At 43.6% G+C, this 15,424-nt stretch overlaps 1 protein-coding gene across 1 annotated transcript in view; it reads left to right on the top strand.

Annotated features, from left to right (window-relative positions):
- The first annotated feature begins 466 nt into the window (after positions 1-466).
- The window catches only part of MOB1B (MOB kinase activator 1B), a 74,762-nt gene continuing 59,804 nt past the window's right edge, over positions 467-15,424 (top strand). Inside the window, exon 1 of the mRNA XM_038398829.2 lies at positions 467-582. Coding sequence (XP_038254757.1) covers positions 569-582 — 14 coding nt within the window. The 5' untranslated portion in view covers positions 467-568. The remainder of the gene's footprint in view (positions 583-15,424) is intronic.

The raw sequence follows: 15,424 nt of genomic DNA, 5'->3' as shown, positions 1-15,424 counted from the left end.
GAAGGGGAGGGAGGCAGTGGGGGGTGGTTTTGGGGGGTGGCAGGGATGCTGGGGGGGTGTTGGAGGAGGTGTTGGGGCAGGCTTAGTGCTGGGGGGTATGTGGGGTTTGGAGGAGGCGGGGTAGGTGGTTTTGGTGGGCAGTGGGGGAAGGGGAGGGAGGCAGTGGGGGTGGTTTTGGGGGGTGGCAGGGATGCTGGGGGGGTGTTGGAGGAGGTGTTGGGGCAGGCTTAGTGCTGGGGGGTATGTGGGGTTTGGAGGAGGCGGGGTAGGTGGTTTTGGTGGGCAGTGGGGGAAGGGGAGGGAGGCAGTGGGGGGTGGTTTTGGGGGGTGGCAGGGATGCTGGGGGCGGTGTTTGGGGGCAATGTCACGGCGTGGGCGGGGGGTCCTGAAGCAGCGGGGACGCAGGAACTCTAAGGGCCGTGGCGGCGGGGGGAGGCCCCGCAGGGCGGGGATCCCGGCCCCGGCTCTCCGCGCCCCGCCCCGCGCTCTCCCCCGCCCCCTGCGCCGGCCGCTGCCATTGGGAGCCGAGAGCGGAGCCACTCGCTGCTCTCGCGCCGCCGCCTGCGCCATGAGCTTCTTGTTGTGAGTAGCGCCGGGCTCGTGCTGCCCCCCCCCCCCTTCCTCTGCCCCCACCCCCATCTTCCTTCCTTTCCTCCCATGCGGACCCGGCCCCGCTCCGCCGGCGTGTGCGTTCGGCAGCAGCTCGGAGGCTCCCTCCCGAGCGGTTCCTCACAGCCACGGCGAGCCCGCTCCCGGAGCGGGTCCCTCGGGCGGCGCAGGGAGCTGTGCTCGCCCCCCGCCTGGCCCCGGCTCTTCGCCCCCCGCCTGGCCCCTCTGCCCGCTCCGCCAAGCCCTGCCCGGCGGCCGAGAGCCGCGCGCGCTCTGGCCCTGGTGCTTTTGATTCCGGCAGGGCACAGAGCGATCGCCCCTGTCTGTGGCTGAGGCCAGCCGCGCGTACAGCCGCTGCTGGAGAGAAATGGACATCTTGGACAATAAGACTGAGAAATCCCCATCCTCCTTCCCTGGGCTGGCCCTGAACCAGCCCTCCAGGGGGTTATATGATTCCTGTTCCACCTCTCTCAACGTCAGCCCTAGTGTTCGGGGCAGTGGGGAGGAGTGGTTCTTGCCCCCCCTGGTTTTTTTTTTTAAAAAGGGTCGATTTCTAAAATGAGTAGGTGGGACTGGGACCACCGGACAGCCTTGTAAACGTCTCTCGGGCATGTAGAGGGCACAGTTTGTTTTCATAGAGGGAAACATCTTGGCATGTTTCGTTCCTCGAGCCTGTAAATAAAAAAAAAAAAAAAATGAAAAGGGAGGGCGGGGAAGGTTTAAAGGAAAAAAAAAATACAGGAAATAAATCACTGCACTCCATTAATATAGAGAAGTGAGACTTTCTCAAATGTTACTCTGCAAAGACTATTCTGAATTTGCTCAAGTGGGTAATATGGAAATAGGCCAAAGTTCATAAAAAATCTGTAAAGGGAAACTAGACTTTTTCTTTTCAAACTAACTAAAAATATGTGCAGCAAAAACCTTTTAACATGAGGTATTTTGACTGATGTGTTAATGTAGTCTATTCAGCCTAATAAAACATTAGGAATTAAAAGTTAATTAAGGATTCAGATACTCTTTGTGCAGATGACTACCTTTCATCTGCTATACATATAGCAAGCCAAGTAGGTAAGAAGATGCTGACTGGATGGATGATAATTAGAAGGCAGTTGTTTACTGCAAGGATACAAAGATCCTCTAGCAATTAGTGACAAATCAGACACATGTAATACCTTTGTTGTTGTTATTCAGCTTCATAGGCTAGAGTGGAACTGAATGATCCTTGTTTCTCCCCTTGGGAGTGGAAAGAAGGTACTTAAGATAATTAATGTAAACCAGTTCAATGACCTATTAACTAAACTGAGATGCACTCCAAAGGAGGAGGGGGTGGAATTACACAGCTGAAAAAGATAACATTTAATAGTTAAACTGGGGCCTAAATGGAGTTTACAAAATCTACTGGTGGTTAAAATTAAGCACATACATAAGTCTTTGCTGGACCAGTGGCATGGTATCTGAAAGGTGGTGAAGACTTATGTTGATAACTGTTAGATGCCCATATGGTTGGCCTGATTCTAAAGAGCACGGGAGGAGATGCTTTCTTCTTGAGAACTGGAGTAGTAGTGACTCTCTCATCATGGAGAGACACTTTTCTCTCTGTAATTAAGATTATTAGCTTCTTTTTGTAATCCTAGTCATTACATTGGTTAAGTTTGCCAAAACCAACCCAATTTATCTGAAATTGCAGATGCAGTATCTTAGTCCAGGGTAGAATTGGTAGATACCTACCAGCTGAATGACCAAGCTTGCTAGTCAGAAGTAGATACAAAAGATTACTGGGTGGCAGGGGTGCTGTCCTGGTTCGAAGCTTAGCTGTTTCCCTACTCCACCATCCCAAGCTGCTGGGAAAGAGGGTGGGTGACACCAGAATGCTGTCCTTGGATTCTGGTGTGTGTGTGGGAGTGGGGGGTTGATTTCATAATTCATGGCCCCAGGCTAATTGGTGTCAGAAAAATGTGAAGCTCTACCTTCTCTGACTGCTGAAAGAGAGAGATAAACTTTCTGTCTCTTCTCCTTTTCCAGAGCCTCCTGGCTTCTGGAATGGGGTGAAGCAGATCTCTTCTACTCTATCATTTCCTCCTAGCCTCCATTGGTCAGGGTCAACTTCCTGTATGAATAACTTCAGTGCCTGTTTCTGTTGCTGCTCAGCAAAGCCAGGAACAGCAGCAAAGGTACTGGAGCTGTCTTCAGACTCTGGAGGACAGACTGCATTTGCTTATAATTGAAAGTGTTTCTTTCAAATCTTAAGGTCTAGACATTTAAATGTTTTTTTAAAGTTTAAATTCAGCAGAAATGGAGGCCTCTTTTCTTCCCCAGCTAGCTTTCAGCTTCCTACTGGCAAGTAGATATTTCAAGCATCTTCGTAAAAATGGTTAATATTATGTATCCTCAATTTCCCCCCTCCCCCGAATTACCTTTTATTATCCTAGGTTACACCCATCAAAAACAAAATCTTATGTAACACATGAACATGTTTACATATTCAATATCTCACTCACTTTTTAGGCTGCAAAATAAACACACTTTTTTAGACATAGCTTCAGGAGAAGGCTTCATTGCTGCTGCAGGTAACAAAGTGTTTTTCCCTCCTCTCCCCCCCCCCTTCTCCAGTCCAATCATACAGTGCTCTTTTTATTTTCCAACTGGGTACACATTTTTATATTTATCTGGTGCGGTTTTATTATGAAGGTTTTATAAAGATGCTTCTGTTAGGTATATAATATGGTGATGTACCAATCCTCTATACAAGTGCAGGTTATATCTTCAGTAAATGCTGTAATTCTCCAATTTGCCACTGAAGCACTAGATAAAATCCCATGTTCTCCTTGTCAACTGGGTTTCCAAATAACACAGCAGTTGTGTTCATAAGGGGCCCAATCATGCCGGGTGCTGAGCGCCTCCTGAAATGTGGAGAATATTCTCAATTTCCATTTATCAGACCCACGATTATTCCATTATTTTGGTAGGTTTCAGAGTAGCAGCCGTGTTAGTCTGTATTCACAAAAAGAAAAGGAGTACTTGTGGCATCTTAGAGACTAACAAAATTCTTTTGGTAGGGTCAGTGAGTGGTCAGCATGGAGTGCATTTGCTCACTTTTATCTGTCTACGTGGGAAGAATTCAAGGGGACATTTTTCAACTTGAAAATAGCATTTCTTTTAAAATAAAAGTGTACCTACTATTATCAAAATAACATCTAATATTATTAAGAGAAGTTAATGAATTTTAAAAAATGCTTTATTTACTGTTTGTATTTAACAGAAATGTTGTATGTTGTCACTTTCACTGTTTTCTCCGTATAATCAATATTTCCCACTTTGAAAAGATCCTTGTAAATATCTGTAGGGGAGCAAAATAAGAGATATGGAATATACTCTTTAACAGGTCGTGCTATCAAAAGCTGGGTAAAAAATAAAAAAAAGTTGAGTTCCAAAAAATTCAGTTTCACAGATTCCTTTCAAAAGGAAATTATAGCAAAGTTGCAGAAATCGTGATCTGCATCTCCAAGGAAGAAATTAAAGATAGTTCTGTAGGCGTACCATCTGGCAACTTGTTACTGCTATCTTGAATTACTAAAACTGCCCTAGCAAAGAAGCTACATCAAAAAATGTTTTTTAATAAAAATCCCTGACATAATTGACAATTCTAAATTTTTTATTATCTAACAGTTGTGTACCTTTAAGATTATGTAATTCCCCCCATCCTTGAGGCCAATATGGAGTTTCATAATTTTAATTTTTTATTAAAATGAGCAGTCAGAATTGACACATGCAGATTTCTGGCGAAAAAGAGCCGTAGGAAACCATTTCTGTGAGTTTATATTTATTGGGATGTATGCATTATTTATTGGTCAAAATTTACGTAAGCAGTGTCCCAATAAACATCAGTGTGAAAGTGACTTGTAAACAAAGGGAAAAAATGTGCTTCTGACAATATTGTTTTTTGTTTCTTCGTGATGTTAAAATAAGACCTGACTTTTTTGTTTTTAAGTCTACAAAATTCAGGCCTTCTTTATACATATGGAGGCCAAAAAGGGAATGTGTGCCTACTCTTATCCCACTTTCCTCCCTTCACTACTTTTTGCAGGTCCACTTCAGAAGCAGAACTATAAAAATCATAAACACATTTCATAGCAGATAAAGTTCAGAACAGATGTACTTTAGATAATTTTCTTGACTGACAAGAACTGTCTTTTGTGCCTCCTCTAGCCCACTCAATGCTCTTGAAGAACTGTCTGGCTATTCTCTATTTTTTTCAGCTTTGCCAGAAGTCAAGCCAGTCTATTGTTGTTTTGCTCCCTACAGTAATCTCTCTCTCTCTCTTTCCTCCTCCCACTCTAGTGTCCTGGCTGCTGCAATTGGGGGGGAGAGGGAGGAGTTTCCACTCCTTTATCTGTCCCTAACCTCTATTGTTGGGGGATCCTTCCCAGTGATGCTTCTTATAGGATTCCTAAGGTACTGCAGAATGAAACTGCCCTGATTCTGGTCAGTTTCATGGGTGCTCATTGGGTTCCCAATAACAGTTGTGAAAACCTTCCATCTATTCAATTTACACTCTGCTACAGTTTGGGAGAGCTCAGTAAAGGCATTGGACTGTGTGCAGACTCTGAAGGACACCAATGTTGATTGCATTGTGTGTGTATTTGGAAGGTTTTCTTTGCAACTATAAGGTGTTAGAAACTTCCTTTTTTTAAAAAACTGAAACTCCTGAGAGTTTAGATTTTGCTGAAGCTAATGAAACTTAGCTGGGACAGCATCCTACTCACCATATGCAAGGGAATTTTCCAAGCCCTGGTGGCAGCAGTGCCAGGTCTCAAGTAAACCTTACTTACTGTGAAATTCAAGTGTCACAACTGGTTCCATATGCCACAACCTCATCCAAAGAGTCCTAATAATAATCCCTCTTGAGGCTATGGTATATGGAACCAGTTTGTGACACTTAATTTCACAATAAGGATTTTTAGTAATTATAAAGATAATTGGCTGTTTAAATGTATAGTCTTACCAAAAATCTGTTTAACATTATTTAAACAAAATATTTTCAAATGCTGTAGCTAAAGTACTTATCACGTCTTAGTACTTCTGTTCAGCTCCTATTTTCAAAGGGTCAGAGTCCAAGGATTTGCTCCCATGCTGGCAGCTCGGTTCTTTCACTTTGTATCCCTTTGTGATTCCTTCTTTGAAAGCTGTCGGAAACCCTAATGCTGAACACAGTACTAAAACCTATATGAAAACCCCCATTTTCCTAGTTGCCCCATCTTTAATATAATTTATTTTGCAATTATCAGATTGTCTTGACAATGTCTTTTAAAATGCTTGTTGCTTTATTTTTCCCTTTTATGATCCCTTGGGAACTCAGAAAAGTTCTAGAAAACATTTTTCTTCAGTATTGCACATACACTGCCTTATCATAGGGTTGCTCCCAAGCTCTGGGCTACTGGGACACACTTTCTCCTTCATCAGTGCCACTACTCCTATCCCATTCGTTGAACCAAAATAAGAACTGAAATACCTCCTGATGCAGGGAACCCCATATGCTCTTACAAAGAACTTTAAAGTCTTTTCCCACCCCCAAATAGGTGTGTGCCTACCATGCTTGAGCTCTTGCTCCTTCTCCCTCAGATTATTGGAGCCAAATAATGCTCATTTGAGCTTCCAGCTACAAGATGAAATAGTACTACCCTGGGAGTGATAGAATTATGGGGATGACTTTAAAACTCCATGATATTAGTGATGTTGCAATGAATTTTAAAGTCCAGAGATCACATCTGAAAGACTTCTGTACATAAAATTTTATCTTCTGAGATACATAAATGAAGGACTGAATGGACACTGCGGCTGGGCTTTTTTTTATTTATTTATGCCGGTGCGGTGGGTAAAGAAGCATTAGTTTAAAAAACAAACAAAGACATTGACAAAGAAATACATAGTTCATTGTGGAGATTTCTTACATGTTCACCACCACAATTACTACTGCATCTTAATTACTTCCAAAATGTGTGCTTTTATGCCAAAATTATTTCATACTTCCAATTTCCCCTTGATGTTTGTTTTTCTGAGCCTATACTACTAGTTATTATAGTTGTAAAAATGAAAATAAGAACAGAACCCTGATCACTTTCAGAGGCAAGATTTCTGTGTGCAACGTGGTTTATTTTGATCCTTTAATAATATTTCTTTTGAAAGTACATCATAAGTGTTTTTGATAAGACTATACTGAGTCCTTGAACTTAGAACTGTACCATTCTACAGGAGATCGTGGTAACAAGACACCAGAGGTACAATTTTTTTTGTCCCCTCTTTGCAAAAGGATGAAGATGGGTATTGGAAAGTGATTATATATTAACTGTTGTTGCAAATGTTTTTTTTTTTTTAAAGCTTCATAAACATGGTGATATCCTGGTACATTGATAGAAATCAGATATGTTCATGAAACTGTTTGTCTATATTAGCAAATATCGGCAATTTTATCCATTACATGATTAGACTTTCTACTTATCCTCTCTTGGCACTAGATTATTGTTGTTTCCATTAGTACTTAACTTGCAGCCTAAGTGCTCAACTTTATGCAAAAGTAAATAAATAAATGAAACTTAACTAGGAAAATAAAACCTCTCTTGATTTTATTTTAAAAAGGAAAAACTAGAAGGCTATTTTTATTAGTCTGTCTTAGCTCTGCAGTAGTATACAATAGGAAATACCATGGTATTGGAGATATTAATAGGACGTTTTACCGGCAAATTAAATAAACTGCAACATATGCCGTGACATGTCTTGTTGCTTAATTAACCAAAACATTCCTACTAAATCTGGGAAACGGTGAGCTTGCTGAAAAAATGAGATGTAACTGTATGAGAAACTTTACTGTCAGAGGATTAGAACAAGGAAGGTCATCTGTCACATTGACTTAGTTGTTGCAGAATCCCTTTCTGACAATGAGTGAATATTCCTTTGTCACATTCTACAGACCATCTTCTATTTTCTTCCTATTAAATTGAAATTGAGTGGGATTGCATGAATCCAATGTATGCTTTGCCTTCTCATGACTTTTTTTTTTTTTTTTTTTTAACATAGCCATCTAAAAGCATCTTGTAGAATCATCGTTTGGCTTGACATTGCCTGCTCTGTACCTGGTTTTTGCTTTTGTTTCAATAACACATAACTGGCTAGGGTTGCTCTAGATCATCTGTTTCATGACACTGCTAGCACCGTTGGAGGAGGACTACTGGAATGCATTTGTATCATCATGCTGAGTATTATCCTCTGCTCTGGGGAACATATAAGTCAGCAGAGACTGAGCTATCAAAAGGTAGCTGAAAAAATCTAAAAACTCCTTTGTGGATGAGAGTTCTTTTGGTCCTTCTTATTTTTCTCACTGACTCCAGTGAGTGCTCTTCCTGAGTAAACCCTTTGTATGACTCATCTTTTCACAAAGAAATACACTGAACATTAAAAATGAGATTACTCCTATAGAGATGTACCCTGAAGTATTATAGTAACATCCATATGATTCTGACTGAATTTTCTCAAACTGTGTGTGTCCAGCCATTTTGAGTATGGACCAGTTTAGATATAACTGATTACAAGATGGATCTTCTGTTCATTTCACTTTTCTACAGGAGGTGCTTTTCATATGACCCGCTTTTTCATTAATAGATTCCAACACCAAAAGGGACCAAAACAGACCATGGAACTTGCACCAAAATAATTCCTAGAGCACATCTTCTAGAGAAACATTCAGTCTTGATTTAAAATTGTCAGTGATGTAGAATATACCATGACCCTTGATAAGTTGTTCCAATGATTAATTACTCTCAGTTAAAAATCTATCCCTTATTTCCAGTCTGAATTTGTCTAGCTTCAACTTCCAGTAATTGGCTCGTTATACCTTTCTCTGCTAGATTGACGAACTCATTTTTCAGCATAACTGTCTTGCTGCATTCACTTTCCCAAAGCTGGCCGAGCAGCACTCCTATGTTGACACATCAGGTGCATCCAGAACACATTAAGGTCTATGCAGGGACTCTGGAAGTGGGAGCAGAAGTGTGGTAGAAGGGAAGAAGAGCTAGAGGGTGAGGATCTAGAGACACGTGGTGGATGCTTCAAACCCCACTTCAGAGAAACTTGACCTTATTTCTCCCTTTCCCCCCACTCCATTTAGATGTTTTTTTCTGAATTCCTCACCTTTGTCTACAGAATAGCACTGCAGGCTCTTAGTACCACAGAGCTGCTATTAGTTTTGCTGGAGGGGCAGGAGTAGCTCCTGTTGCTAAGGTGTTCAGAACATCATCCTGATACTAGTATATCATTCTGTTCTTGTGAATATAATAATTAACTTACTGATTAGAATTCTCCTAAACTGTTTGCAGTCTCACAGTTCCACTCTCACATGTTACATCATCTCTACCAGAAATTATATTTTAAATGACTGGAAGTATTGCTTCCAGTAGTGGGTTGAGTCTCTAATTCTATGCCATGTTCTATAGCTCTCAGCTTTATGTTACACATTTCAGTGGGTGCTCTGTTCACGTGGTGGCTTTTCTTTCCATCTAACTGTGTGAATTGACTCAGCAGTTCATCATTTTTTCATTATACAAAATCATTGTCTCAAAGGCACAAAGACAAAACCCCCATTCTTTTGTAATTAATGAATGTAAAAGTATTTTTTCCCCCTGAGACTGTGTGTCTAAATGTTTAGAAGCAGTGAATTTTTTGTGATTCAGAGGTGAATGGCTTCCATGCTCTTCTTCCATTCCCTCTCCACTTGGAGGAAAAAATGTGGCCATTAAGAGCCTTTTGATCTATTAAGCCTTGATCTTAAATACATTGACTTATATCACTTCAATATAACTTCAAATATCTAGAAGGCTATAGGCATTCTTCCCTTCCCCCACAAAAAAAGTCTCTTGTTTCCTCTTGAGCTGTTTCTGGTTCCAAATTTCCGTCTGTCTTTTGTGCGAAGACATTTCTGCCTCACTTGTTTACCCTCTGGTTAGTCTCTCTCTCTCCCCCTTTACTACAGTCCACAGCTGCCATTTAGCATCTGTCCATTTATATACTTACTGTGATCCTATCCCGTCTTGGTTCTCTTTACTCTAAACATTATAGCTTTGTCCCCTCTCTCTGAGTTATTTTGGTTTCCCTTCATTGCACCTTTTTGAATATGGCAGTATCCCTACAGGAATCATTTCTGTGTCCTGGGGATACAGTCCTATTAAATCTAGGAATTTGCCACTTTCAATGGCAAAGTTGACTAAATTACAGATACACTTTCAAAATCCCTGAACTTCTTGTCCTTGTTACAAGTCTAATTGTTCTGTTTACGATGGGGAGAGAGAAGTGATTCTTAAATAGTCAAGTAACTAGCTGCAGTAGACACATGCTCTTGCTAGAAGTTAAGGGGGATTCCTTTTGAAGTAAGAGGATTTGGGCCCAGAGCACATTCTGGTGGGCTCGCTTTGTTAAATTTAATACAAATAACCCACATTTGGTCTCACTACTTCTGATTTTAGTTAGACTTCTACCAACTTGAACTCTTCAGCTGCTGTTTTCCTTCAAAGCCTCATTTATAGTCTTCCATTATCAAATGCAGTGGTAATATTTTTAGGGTTTCAGAACTTTCCGTTCAAGACCCAGAAATGAAATTGGTAGTTAGTACACTTGTATCCTTTCTCAGCAATTTTATGGCTACACAAAGATCTTATTAAATTTAAAAAACACAAACTTTTAAATTAGTCTGTTTCCTAACATGAATTTAAAGTAACTTCTGGTGCACTTCCTGTCCTTGATTCTGCTGGCTTACTTTTTATGTTTTACAATGATTTTTTCTATATATTTTTTTAAACATTATTCTTTCCTCTGTTGCAGTATGAGTGTCAAGAAGGGGAATCTGAATAAGTAAACAGGAAAAACAGTGCAACTGACCATGTACAAAAAGTGCTGTCAAAAGCACAAAGTAAAACAGAAAAAAGAGAAATAGATATATTTTTCTGAGGCCTTGGCTACACTTGCCAGTTACAGTGCAATAAAGCTGCCCAGACCGCTGTACCTCACTCCCCGTCCACACTGGCAAGGCATGTAGAGCGCTCTGACTCCATGGCTACAGCGCTGCTGGTACTCCACCTCTGCGAGTGGAATAACTTCTGCTGCGCCCTGGCTGGAGCGCTGCAGTGCCAGTGTGGACGCCCTGGTCCTATATTGCGCTCTGATCGGCCTCCAGATGCATCCCACAATGCCTGTTCTAGCCACTTTGGTCATCACTTTGAACTCTACTGCCCTACCCTCAGGTGAGCAATAGTCAGACCCGGCCTTTAAATTCTCTGGGAATTTTGAAAATCCCCTTCCTGTTTGCTCAGCCAGGAGTGGAGTGTTCTCAGCAAATCTTTCCAGGTGACGATGCCTCCACGCGCCAGGCAAGCCCCAGTATGGAGCAATGGTGAGTTGCTGGACCTCATCAGTGTTTTTGGTGGGAGGAAGCCGTCCAGTCCCAGCTGCGCTCCAGCCTTAGGAATTAGGATACCTTTGGTCAGATATCAAGGGACATGATGGAAAGGGGCCATGAGTGGGATGCACTGCAGTGCAGGATTAAAGTGAAGGAGCTGCGAAATGCCTACCAGAAAGCTCGCAAGGCAAACTGGTGCTTGATGGTGGCCCCGCAACCTGCCGTTTTTACAAAGAGCTGGACGCGATACTTGGGAGTGGCCACACCTCCACTCTGAGCACCACCGTGGACATCTCAGAGCCCAGTGCAACAAGGCGTGAGGAGGAGGAGCAGCAGCAAAGCAGGAGCAAGGGTGCTGAGGTGGAGGAAGACACCCTGGAATCCCTAGATGCAGGCAGCCAGGAGCTGCTCTCAAGCCAGGAGGAAGGTAGCCAGTCATGGCGGCCAGCGCTTGGGGAAGGACAAACACCAGAGGAGGTTCCCGGTAAGTGGCTTTCATTTTAGGAAGGAAGCTAGTCGGTGCGGGCTCTTGGGGCGAGGAGGGTTAGGGCTGCATGCATGCCTAAATGCGGAATAGGGCGTTGATGTGCTCTCTCACATCGCGGTAATCAGCTTCACTGATCTCTTCAAAGGTCTCGGCCAGAACTTGGGCAATGCACTTGCGCAGGTTTCTTGGGAGAGCCACTGTGGTCCTTGTCCTAGTAAAGCTAATGTGTCTGCGCCACTGTGCTGTGGTGGGTGGGGGGGACCATTGCTGTACACAGGCAAGCTGCACATGGGCCAGGGCGGAAACCGCATTGCAGTAGAAGACCCTCCCTTGCTTCCCAGGTCACCCTCAGCAGCAAGATATCTCCCAGGATGGACTCCTGTGGAAAATGTGGGGATAGTGTTCAGTATGGGGGCGCCCTGCCACTGTTGGCTCTCCCCAAGGCGCAGAAACCCAGAGGACAGTACAGCTGTGAACCAATCAGTCACGCTTGACCCTGTGCTTACCATTCTGGGGCTCCCGTGGGTTATGTGCGCTCGCTTTGGGACGGGCAAATTATGCTATTGTGTAGACTGTGCTTGCCCTTAAGTATGGGGGAATCATTGCTCTGTCTGGTGTGAACAATGATCCCTCTGTTAAGTGTTGCATTTTGCCTTTACAGATGCAAACTTGAGATCTCAGCCGTCTGTATTATCACCGGCCGAAAGACTCCAAAGAATCAGAAAGAGGCCACGTAAAAGCAAGGAAGACATGTTGCATGAAGTAATGCAGCATTCAAGTAATGAAAATCGAAAAGTGCAGGAGTGACGGGACAGTGAAAGGAGAATTTGCCAGCAGAATGCAGATCGCTGGCACCAAAGCATGGAGCGGCTGATAAGCATAATGGAGCGTCAAGCGGACTCTATCCAGGCACTTGTAGCCATGCAGGTGGAGCACTACTGCACACGCCCCCCACCACCCAGGGCAGCCCTTGTCCCAAAACTATTTCCCCTGTGGCCCCCATGTCACCTCCAACCCACTTTCCCCAACATCCGGGTTCTTACTCCCACCAGCTGCCTCCAACACCTGTAGCTTCACCACCCAGTCCTGAAAACTACAACCCTTACCCTCTGCACTCAACCCGCATCGCCATGCAGTATAGCCATCCTGAAGTGCAGCGCTCATTGCACAGCACTCCAGACTGGACATACACAAATCTGTGATTTTACCATTCACCACCCCACCCCCTTGCCCTTTCTGTTTCCCAAGCAGTTGTGTTTCTTTTCAATAAATGGATTTTTTGGCTTTGAAAACATTCTTTATTATTGCATAAAGTAAAAGATACCTTAGCCCAGGAAAGAAACAGGCATTGCAAGTCAACTTAGCAAACACAGATTCCTACTAACATTGGAACCACTGCACTTCACTCCCATGCAGGGCAGCAGACATTACTGGTGGCTTTAGCCTCAAATTGCTGCCTCAAGGCATCCCTAATCCTTGCAGCCCTGCGCTGGGCCCCTCTAATAGCCCTGCTCTCTGGCTGTTCAAATTCAGTCTCCAGGTGTTGAACCTCCGAGTTTCATGCTGGAGTGAATCATTCATCCTTCCCTTCACAAATGTTATGGAGGGTACAGCACGCGGATATAACCGTGGGGATGCTGTCAACGGCCAGGTCCAGCTTCCCATACAGAGAGAGCCAGCAGCCCTTTAAACGGCCAAAAGCACATTCCACAGTCATTCTGCACTGGCTCAGCCTGTTGAACTGCTCCTTGCTGCTGTCCAGGCTCTCTGTGTAGGGTTTCATGAGCCACGGCATTAAAGGGTAAGCGGGGTCTCCAAGGATCAAAGTGGGCATTTCGACTTCCCCTACGGTGATCTTCTGGTCTGGGGAAAAAGTCCTGTCTTGCAGCTTCCTAAACAGGCCAGTGTTCTGAAAGATGGTGTGCGTCATTCACCTTTCTGGGCCAGCCTGTGTTAATGTCTGTGAAACACCCACAGTGATCCACAGCGCCTGGAGAGCCATAGAAAAATATCCCTTCCGATTAATGTACTCTGAGGCTAGGTGGGCTGGTGCCAGAATTGGAATATGCGTGCCATCTATCACCCCTTTGCAGTTAGGGAAACCCATTTGTACAGAGCCATCCACGATGTCCTGCACGTTACCCAGAGTCAATTCTTCTGGGCAGGATGCGATTAATGGCCCTGCAAACTTGCATTAACACGATTCCAGCGGTTGACTTTCCCACTCCAAACTGGTTAGCGACCGATTGGTAGCTGTCTGGAGTTGCAAGTTTCCAGATTGCAATAGCCACCTACTTCTCCACTGTCAGGGCAGCTCTCAATCTCGTGTCCTTGCGCCGCAGGGTGGGGGTGAGCTCCTCACACAGTCCTGTGAAAGTGGCTTTTCTCATCCAAAAGTTCTGCAGTCACTGCTCGTCATCCCAGACTTGCATGACGACATGATCCCACCACTCGGTGCTTGTTTCCTGAGCCCAAAAGCAGTGTTCCACAGTGGTGAGCATGTCCGTGAATGCCACAAGCAAACTCATGTCAAATGCGTTACTCATGTCGATATCGTCGGAGTCCTCACTGTCACTTTGAATCTTAAGGAGTAACTCGACTGCCAAAAGTGACATGCTGGCGAGACTCGTCGGCATATTCCTCAGCAGGTCAGGCTCCATTCGTGCAGACCAAAAGGGAAGATAGAGCGTGCAGTACAAAAAACGTTGAAAGATGATGCCAAATGTGGATGGAAGCACAGGGAATGCTGGGATGCCAACTGATGCATCACGGGGTGTTGGGACAGGACCCAGAATGTTCCTCTGCCCCCTTCCCACAAGCTACAGCACCAGAATGGGAAGAGGTGCTCTGTGGAGTAGCTGCCCATAATGCACCGCTCCCAATGCTGCTGCAGGTGCCGCAAATATGGCCACGCCAGTGCACTGTCAGCTGTCAGTTTGGACAGACTGCAGTGCTTTCCCTACTGCGCAGTCCGAAGGCAGGTTTAACTCACAGCGCTCTACATCTGCAAGTGTATCCATGCCCTTAGTCTCTTTTCTGTTATCTTGTGAGTTGTAACGATAGTAGGTAACACTTGTTCAGGCATCTGTATTTTCATTTTAACTATATATGATACTTCTTTGCAGGAGTCAAGCAATTTTACTGACATTAGTTATATCATGATATGAATACATATTGGTACATATGTCTGGTCTGGTACATATTGCATTAAATATTGAGGATTATGTAATGAAGCTTTTGTGATGGTGTAGTATATTATAGTATAGATTTTGTAGAATCTTTGATAGGTTATTCATGATCACCTCCTATCCCTTAAGTCTTTCTGTTATACTTTGTTTTAGGGCTAGTCTACACCAGAAGTGCTATAGCAGTGTAGCTGCGCTGCTGTAGCACGTCTGGTGAAGACACTTTATGCTGATGGGAGAGCTCATAATAAAACCGCCTCCATGAGAGTTGGTAGCTATGTCACTGGGAGGCTCTCCCACAAACATAGTGCTGTCTACACCAGTGCTTAGGTGTAACTTGTGTCGCTCAGGAGGGTGTCTTATTCACACCTTCGAGTGACATAAGTTATACCAACATAAGTGGTAGTGTGTACAAGCCTTTAATCTCTTTCCTCTGATTATTTTAGTCTTTATTTTATTTCCTTACGTGAACACTGCATACCATTAATCAACTCAGAAGTGTAAATCCATGCTTCTTGCCCTCCATTATGTTGTGTCTAAATAGATTTGAAGGATAATATCACAAAGAGATTATTTAGGCTGCGAAAGGATATAACTAGAAATAATGAAGTGACATTAAGAATAGTTTGGCTTGAATACCAGGAAATTTGTTATTGATGAGGTCTGTGTAATTATAGAATAGTCTCTCAGTGAAAGAGATAG

The sequence above is a fragment of the Dermochelys coriacea genome, chromosome 4 (genome assembly GCF_009764565.3).
Source record: "Dermochelys coriacea isolate rDerCor1 chromosome 4, rDerCor1.pri.v4, whole genome shotgun sequence".
NCBI lineage: Eukaryota > Metazoa > Chordata > Testudines > Dermochelyidae > Dermochelys > Dermochelys coriacea.
Note: the sequence above shows the minus strand (reverse complement) of the source record. Positions and strands in the feature narration are given on the sequence as shown.